The sequence below is a fragment of the Helianthus annuus genome, chromosome 11 (assembly GCF_002127325.2).
Source record: "Helianthus annuus cultivar XRQ/B chromosome 11, HanXRQr2.0-SUNRISE, whole genome shotgun sequence".
Classification (NCBI taxonomy): Eukaryota; Viridiplantae; Streptophyta; class Magnoliopsida; order Asterales; family Asteraceae; genus Helianthus; species Helianthus annuus.
Window position 1 is genome coordinate 146,504,342 of NC_035443.2, and position 9,271 is coordinate 146,513,612.

A 9,271-nucleotide genomic window follows, 5' to 3' on the forward strand; every position below is an offset into this window, starting at 1 on the left:
GGTTTGGGATGGGGTAGCCGGTGGGGTTGGGGGTTACATTTATAGGGGAAGTTGGAGTTGGGGTGACCGTTTGGCTTGACCAAACGGTTTGAATTTAAAATTCAAACATTCAAAGGAAAAATTACAAGTTTTTTAACTGGGTTGGGTGTAAAGGACTGAACTTGCAACAAAATACATAGTAAAGAACACCGTCTGTCAACATTCGTTAAAAAGGACAACGCCTGAAAAGTGATATAAAGATAAAGGACAAAACTTGTAATTTTTCCAACATTCAAATGGTCTGCTATGACATGGCGGTGGACAGTCAATAGGAAGTCGCCACATCGGATGTCAAGACCGCCCCACGCCCGGCTTCAAACCCAAGCCCCAAGGGTCACGCCTCAACCCAAGCCCACCCAGGATGATGGCTTAGGCGTTTTCCCCAACCCACGCCCCATACCCCATAGTCTTACAAGCATTACCCGTAACATCACCAATGATGACGTTACCGCATGATGAATAAGATACCCGAGGGTGCCCCGTCCACCGATACACACCACATAATCACACATCTTTTAACCCACTAACCCCTCTTTCATTCAGTTATTTTTTTTCGCAACACAACACACACAACATTCCAAAAGAAAGAATCAAAACCCCCAAAATGCAACTGTCTTCATTTCAAACTTTTGCATCCTAATAATAACTACTCCTCTTCTCCTTGATCTTTCCGTTTCAATTCAATAACAATAATAATAATGTCAGATCATTCACCACTAATCTCTCCATAATCTCTTCAATTTTCACCACAAATATAGCTTAAACACACAATTTATGATCTCAAATGATCACCGAAACGAGCATCGATTTCTTAGTGCCGTCATGGTGGGAGGTGGAAGTGAGCATCGCCGCTTCGTGTTTCGTCATTGCGGCGTACTGGTTCTTCACGTACGACGGTGACAGCGGTGGTGGTGGTGGTTCCGGTGATCGATCGGTGTTTGATAGTTCGGCTAGTGGTGTAGGTGATGGTATTGATGAGAGAGAGAAGGTATGTTTGTGGTGGTTTTCGAATGATAATATGATATTGTTGTTGTTATGATAGTGATTGTGGTTGTGGTAGTTTATTATACTGTGATGTTAGTTTAGAAAAATTAAAAAAAAAATGTGATTGGTTTCGGTTGGTGCCCTAATTTGTGTTGATTGGGTTAATTGTGATTGTGATTTGTGCAGTTTCTTTGTGATTGTTGGAATTGTATGATAGGCCGAAAATTGTCATATATTGGGGACTATAGTTGTCAACAGCGAATACTCGAATAGCAGCGGTCAATAGCGGCAAGCTATCTATATCACTAGATGTTACGTAGTGATAGCAACGAAATAGCGCCCACTGTATCATGTTTAGCGATAAAGTAGAAAAAAAGAAACAGAAAAATACTTGTTATCGAGCAATGGAAATGAGGAAAATACAGAAAATACATGTCATAAGAACAAACCTGAGGTATTGAGCAGTGGAGAGGGAATAAAAAATGAAAAAAAAAAAGAGCGACATATGACCTATACGCTACGCTGTGCTACAGCCGCTATTGACAACTATGATGGGGCCAAATCATAGGGCATGTATGATGTTTGACTAACAAATAAATGATTGATGTGACAAATGGCAAAGTGCTCGGATGACCATTCTTTGCCCTATCATACTGTCTGTATGATGTGACAGGCTCTGGTGTGCAGGCTTGATTTGACATCATACGGTGTATGACATTTTACGCCTTGTATGACGTGACAAGCAAGATGGTATACACTATTGATGGTGGTGTTTGTATAGGAGGACCCTTATTTTTGTCAAAATTCGTAAACAAAGTAGAAATTAGCAACTGATAGGTTTATATATCTCTCTTTACTGGGGCAGAGAGAATATGGACTTAAGGTTGGGTTTTAATGGGTTCAATTTGACCTCTAAGAGAAGTCAATGGTTGACTTTTCGGTGTTCGTTTTGTTACCGTTACCTTTCATCTTTTAGATTTGAAAAGAATTGTTTTGATTGTTAAGGAAGCAATGATGGATTACATATGAATATAACTTGAATCTCTGCAATAATTTTGTAGATGGATCAATTGAAGGGTGATCCTCATGGTGGCTCTGCGTATATTATAAAGGTATTTCCAAATGGCCTGGTCTTGTATTTGTTCTAGAGTTAGTTTGTTATCTGTCTTTTCTTTCAAATGATAAGTTTATCATATTATTGTATATTGATATTGCATTGCATTGATGTGTGCCATAAACCCGAATTTTATGACTAAACAGAATTAAAACTTTTGTTATATCTTTTACGGCTTTGTACATAACCATTCTGTCCTAAACAGTGGCGTATTTTCATCTTTATTCAAACATGGTTGTTCGAATCAAACAATGAATTCACCAATCTGAGTTGCTTTTTTATACTTTGCGGTTTAAATTTGGGCATATTACTGTGTTGAGAAGGCTCCTCCAGTGTCATATTTTCAATAAAGCTAGATGGTTTCTTATTTTATTTTATTTCTGAGTAGTGGCATGGTATGTATACTTTGTAGGTGGAACTGTTAGCAGCGAAGAATCTTATTGGTGCTAATCTGAATGGAATGTCGGATCCTTATGCAATCATCACTTGTGGTTCAGAAAAGCGGTTTAGGTAATAGATAGTATAAATTGTTTTTGTGGTTCTGTGTTATGTTCAAATTACTTGAAGATTTCGTAAAATTCCATTAAGCTGCAACTAGACGCTATAATCCTATGGGTTGCTTATGTCAGATAATATGGTTTTATTTATTTATGTTTGTTCTGCAGCTCAATGGTTCCTGGTTCAAGAAATCCGATGTGGGGAGAGGAATTCGATTTTTCTGTTGATGAACTGCCTGTAAAGGTACATATTGACCATTTTGGATATAGACAAATAAAAATAGATCCAGCAATTAAATCATTGTTTCCATATTTTGGATGTAAACCCTTTAATAATTAAGGATACTTAAAGCATGCGGTTTTCTTTAGTTAGGTTTTCATAGTTATGACTATTCTTTATTGGACAGATTAATGTGTCGATATATGATTGGGATATAATTTGGAAAAGCGCCGTTCTTGGCTCCGTGACAATTCCCGTTGAAAGTGAAGGTCAAACCGGTGCACTATGGTATCCCTTGAGTAGTTCTCCAGGGCAGGTTAATCTTAATCTTAATTTTAACATTAGTCGTGCGTTAAACCGATTGATTAAAGTTGTTTAACACACTGTTATTAGGTTTGTCTCCAAATTAGAACAACTAATCTCGCCAGAAACACTTCCAGGTAGCGTTTTCTTGTATGTTTCATGTCATACGGACAATTCTTTGTTGCATAAAGAGTTGTTACTTTATGTAACGTTAGTGTTCAATGAAGATCACTCGTTAGTTGTTACCATTTATAGGGGTTTAAAGGGCTACGCTGGTGCTAATGCTAGAAGACGGATTTCAACACATAAACAAGGGCCAATAGTGGTACATCAGAAGCCCGGGCCTTTGCAGATGATATTTAATCTTCTACCGGATGAGGTAATTTTTTTTAACTGTTAACTTCTATAGTTTCTTCTATTTTCTTCATATGCAGTACATTGGATGCTAATGTAAGACCTAGAGGTGGCAAAATGTGCGGGTCAAAACTTTAAACTGGTAATTTTTGGTCAACCATTTTTTTGCCCAAATTTTAAACTTATATTGTATTAAAATAAGATTACTAAAAAAATATTATATCAATATTAATCTAATTTTATATGTAATTAGTGGGTTACCACCCTCGCTCCGCATCGGGTTCAAAATGTAGATAAAAATAAGCAAATCACAAGAATTAAAGTTGTTTGATGTTTTAGTTAAAGGGCTAAATATGTCATTATTAAAGTTGAGGGCTAAACATGTCACTATTAAAGTTGAGGGGCGGAAGTTGTTTATTATTAAAGTTGAGGGGCTAAACATGTCATTACTAAAGTTGAGGGGCTAAAGTTGTTTTTTGTTAAAGTTGAGGGGCTAAACATGACATTGTTAAAGTTGGGGAGCTAAAGTTGTTTATTGTTAAAGTTGAGAGGCTAAACATGTCATTATTAAAGTTGAGGAGCTAAAGTTGTTTGATGTAGTTAAGGGGTTAAACATGTCATTATTAAAGTTGAGGGGCTAAAGTTGTTTGATGCAGTTAAGGGGCTAAACATGTCATTATTAAAGTTTGGGGGCTAAAGTTGTTTATTATTAAAGTTGAGGAGCTAAGTTGTTTTAGTTAAGGGGCTAAACATGTCATTACCAAAGTTGAGGGACTAAACATACCATTATTAAAGTTGAGGTGCTAAAGTCGGTTGATGTGACAAAATAGCATATATATATAGTATATATATTAATGACAAGGTTGTATGCTTCTAAAAATACGCTTCGGATGACTTATGATGTATTTGGCCTGCTTCCTTTTTAGCTAAATATTTGGATTTTACTTGTTTGATCAATTTAAACATGAAACATAATCCTTATCGACCCATTCATACGTAAATGGGTCGAAATTGTTACATCTGGTAAAAACATAAAGATGCAGCTCCAATTGCCTCCATAAGTTACTCTGACAGTGCAACTATATGTTTGCAGATTGTTGAACACAGCTATTCATGTGCAATGGAGAGATCATTCTTGTATCACGGTCGTATGTATGTTTCAGCTTGGCATATATGCTTCCACTCTAATGTCTTCTCCAAACAAATGAAAGTTAGTATTGCTAATCTATGTTACCTTAGCTCTGTTTAAGCATTGATTACATTGACGTGTATCTTCTCTCCATTTTGCAGGTGATAATTCCTTTTGGTGATATAGATGAGGTTTGTAGTCTTTCGTGGGGTTTGATTTTATTATTTAATAATATTAAATTAAAACTTGCAACAATAATGCCTTTTCTTTTCAGATACGAAGGAGCCAACATGCGGTCATTAATCCTGCTGTAACAATAGTTCTTCGACTGGGTGCTGGTGGACTTGGTGCTCCTCCTTTACGCAGTCAAGATGGTCAGTTTCAATAGCTATATATACACATATATACATGTATATATAATTTATAAAATTCGTTATTGGCTCATTGTTTACCGAATTATTTTAATTACAGGTAGAGTTAGATACATGTTTGCTTCATTTTGGAACAGAAATCATGCAATAAGAACTTTACAACGTGCTGCTAAGAACTACCATTCAATGATTGAAGCTGAGAAGAAGGTATATCTTGTTTATCCTCTGATTAGTTGTATTATTTTGGCTCATATCTTGTAGAAGCGGCAGTTTCGACCCATATGCTTAGAAACTAGCCGATTTGGGTTCAGTTATATCTGTATTGTGTCAAATGGGCCAAATCAAAAGTTTAGCTTAAAAGGGAACGGGTCAAACTAGTCAAAAGTCACGGTTTCCTTTTTAGTGAATACAACCTTCAATTGCTTTATTAAAAAAACCCAGATTATTGGTTATTATAACAACTTTTCTATAAAGTTATTATGGTGTCAATCCGACCCACACTAGATAATGACCATTTAGGGATGACAAGGGCTGCAAATGAACCAAACTAACACGAAGAAGACCTTGTTTGTGTTTGTTTGTTAATAAAATATATGTGTTCACGAACTGTTCATGAACACTTACCGAATAAGATTTTTTGTTCGTGTTCGTTCGTTAAAGAAATGAGTGTGTTCATGTTCGTTTAGGGAACGGACGTTCATGAACACAAACGAACACAAACTAACGTTCATGAACACAAACGAACACAAACTAATGTTCATGAACACAAATGATAACAAACGAACACAAACAAGCGTTCATGAACATAATATACAATACACTAATACTTGTTAAATATTTTATTTGTCAAAATGTTAAAGTCTTTGAATAAAATATAAAAATTAAAAACGCTAACGAACTATCGAACACAAACGAACATAAACGAACACATTACCGAACATTCTCACTTCTGTACATGTTCATTCATTTAACTAAACGAATGAAATTTCTTGTTCGTGTTTGTTCATTTATTAAACGAACGAACTTCCCGCCGAACGGTTCACGAACTGTTCGCTGAACGTTTGGTTGCAGCCACAGGGATGGGTGATGATATAGTTTGATTGACATGCATTTACAATGTATATAGGATCAACAACACTCAGAATTACGCGCAAGCAGTAGCTCTCTAATTTACAAAAAGCCCGTGAAGGTTTTAGAAGAAAGCGTGCCCAAAAAACAAGAACCGTTTGTTCAAGAGGATGTTCTCACTGGCATATACAATGTACAGAACTACTCATTACTCTCACTATTAAACTCCTATTTTAATCACATTCATTGAAATTTTTTAACATTTACTCAGGATGTTTTTTCAAGTACTGCTGAACAATTTTTTGACTTGCTGTTGAGTGATGGTTCCAATTTCACAAACGATTACCGTACATCCCGGAAGGATACCAATCTTAATGTAAGCATTATACTTCGTAACCGTCGTATTTTTAGTTTTTTAAGTTTTTGTAATTTACGTATTTGATCATGTAGATAGGTCAGTGGCATTCGGCTGATGAATACGATGGTCAAGTGAGAGAAATTACGTTTAGATGCCTTTGTAATAGTCCTATGTGTCCTCCTGACACAGCTATGACAGAGTGGCAGCATTCTCTGCTGTCCGCTGACAAAAAAACTCTGGTGAGTAACTATATATTATATATATATAGGGTCTGGTTAACGTACAAAAGGCTCTTAACGTGCGACAGTACGCGGCCCCCAATTTAACGTGCGTAATTAGGGTTACCCAACCTATGCGTAATTATGCAAATAACGTGCATAATTAGGGTTTAACCCAACCCATTCGTAATTATGCAAATAACGTGCTTAATTATGTATTATAACGTGATTAATTGTGCAAAGTTAATTACTATTGTGCCACCGCGTTCAATTGAAGGCCTAGATTAGATCAGATGTACGGTTGCGATGCCCGCGTACGCATCACACGTTAGGGCGGTCTTGTATTTTAAACTCTATCACTCTCTCTCTCTCTATGTATATATACACGTGTATATATATATGTGTGTGTGTGTGTGTGTGTGTGTTCAGAATTATGTTTTCATTATATGTGGGTTTATTTCACTTTTTGGACTGATTTCTGGTTTGACTTTATTCTTCATTAGCACGTTATTGTTATTTTCCTTTATAGGTATTTGAGACCGTACAACAGGCGCATGATGTTCCATTTGGATCATACTTTGAGGTATCTTTCAGCGTCATCTGTCATTTAATGCTTTTTAGTTTGTAGTATTTAGCAGTCTCGTGTGTGTGTGTGTATAAAGACGAACATTATGGTAGTATATAGGTATGTCACTTCGGTGTAGCATATAGTGGCACAATCGTAATTTGTGTATAGGTAAGATCTCACACTGATTTTGGCTACATAATAATCTTGTTAACTCTTTGAATAGCAATGTTCTAGCCTAATTTGTATTTTAATTGCACAGCGATATATGTTTTTGTCTCCTTGTTAATATAATAAACATGTTTTGGATGAATAAATTATAATTTGTGGTAACATTTAAAATCAAACTCATATATTTTTTTTCTTCTTCGTCTACTAAACCGTAGTTCACTGTTTGTGTTACTTTAGGTGCACTGTAGATGGGTTGTTGTGACTACATCTGAATCTTCATGCACTATTGATGTTAAAGTCGGTAAGTGCCATTCTATATACTAATTATACAGGATAATCCCGTTTGGTGCATTTAGTGACCCCGTCCTCACATCAGGCAAATGGGACCCACTAAATGGCTGGGTCAGACAATGGGTCAAAAGGGATATACGGGTCAAAAGAGCTTGGAATGGATTGACCCATGACACGATTTGTCCACAAAAATAGCGTTTCACAAACAATGAATGTGTCAGATATGATTACAAATAAGTAAATAATTTCTGTATTTCACTAATAATCTTTATTTATTTAGATAAAAAATATAAATACACTTTGGGCGACTTTTGATCGGCTCCAAGCTCCATTCATTTGATTTGTTTTTATATCTATTTTCTGAAAATTTTCCTGACTCGTTCAGAAGTAAATGGATTAAAATCGCCACCACTGACTCATTGTAACAAGCATATACCCTTTGTTGGCTGTGTATGAAATTTTTACAGGCGTGCATTTCAAGAAATGGTGCGTAATGCAATCTAAAATAAAGTCGGGTGCCATCAGTGAGGTATGACCCGACTCTTATGTACATACATTTAGCTATCCATCATCTACTAGAATAGAGTTAATCTAACTAACTGTATTTATAATGCAGTATAAGAAAGAGGTGGAACTCATGCTAGACGTGGCTCATTCGTGTATCAACTCCAACACGGTCAATGATGCGACTACACAACCTGTTCCTTCCACATAATACAACGCGTAACCTCGTCGTACACAATGTTTTGATTTTAAACATCTATGTTCTTTCAGACTTTTTTTATATATAGTTTTTTGTTTACAAAAGAGTCCGTTTCCGTCAAGCAAGTATCGTGTGTTGTTTAAATGTTGTATGTAGTTGGCGTTTGTAATTTTTATGCGATTGACATTCTTTTATATGAGTCCTAATAGCGTGTCGACTCTGTCTAGTGATTTGTTCCCATAGGTGTGACGAGTCGTTTACTTATGGATAAGCTAATGCGGGTTATGTGTTACCTTTTAACACTTGGGATGGTTTAAATAACATAATTTTGTAAATTAGGAATATGAGTTTGAAAATTAGGAATATGTGGTCTACTGAAGGGGTGCATGCCTAACCCCTTTAGGCAAAGTTTCCCCCACCCAATTGAATTGTGCCATGTAATTTGTCTATAATTTTTGCCTATTACCCAAAAAACACAAGGGGTGCATGCCTAAATTAAGATTAGGCAAACCATTTAAAAAAGGGATGATTGGTTGATATAACTATTGGCCTCACAGTTAACCCTTCCCTCTTCTTTGCCTCAAGCGGAAAGCATTCGCCGATTTCTCCGCTCTTTCTTCTTTGCCGATCGGCATCATCATCTTAGCGGTGGTCTTTGCCGTGCGGCAAGGGGTTGCCGAATCCCTTTGCCTAACCCATCCCGTACAACCCTAATGGAAAGTTGTATTGTAATAAATATGTATCTTTCTAACTACATTTAGCTTCTTCTTTTTTGTTTCTTTTGATTGGATAAAGATCAATAACATAATAAAAGGAAATGAAAAATAAAATAGAAAAGTTTTGTTAACAAGTGTTTTTTATTATATTTTCTTAGATATTTAAGTTT

General features: G+C 36.0%; 1 protein-coding gene across 1 annotated transcript; it reads left to right on the forward strand.

Moving 5' to 3' along the window:
* The first annotated feature begins 585 nt into the window (after positions 1 to 585).
* LOC110890755 (BAG-associated GRAM protein 1) lies at positions 586 to 8,720 on the forward strand. The gene is made up of 18 exons (XM_022138381.2): positions 586 to 1,027; positions 2,085 to 2,135; positions 2,550 to 2,647; positions 2,803 to 2,878; positions 3,042 to 3,170; positions 3,248 to 3,294; positions 3,413 to 3,536; positions 4,605 to 4,721; positions 4,802 to 4,831; positions 4,915 to 5,014; positions 5,112 to 5,218; positions 6,138 to 6,272; positions 6,351 to 6,455; positions 6,530 to 6,676; positions 7,185 to 7,238; positions 7,629 to 7,692; positions 8,150 to 8,211; positions 8,299 to 8,720. Exons 1-18 carry the CDS (start codon positions 824 to 826, stop codon positions 8,395 to 8,397), a joined length of 1,749 nt encoding a protein of 582 aa, XP_021994073.1. The 5' UTR covers positions 586 to 823; the 3' UTR covers positions 8,398 to 8,720.
* The last annotated feature ends 551 nt before the right edge of the window (positions 8,721 to 9,271 follow it).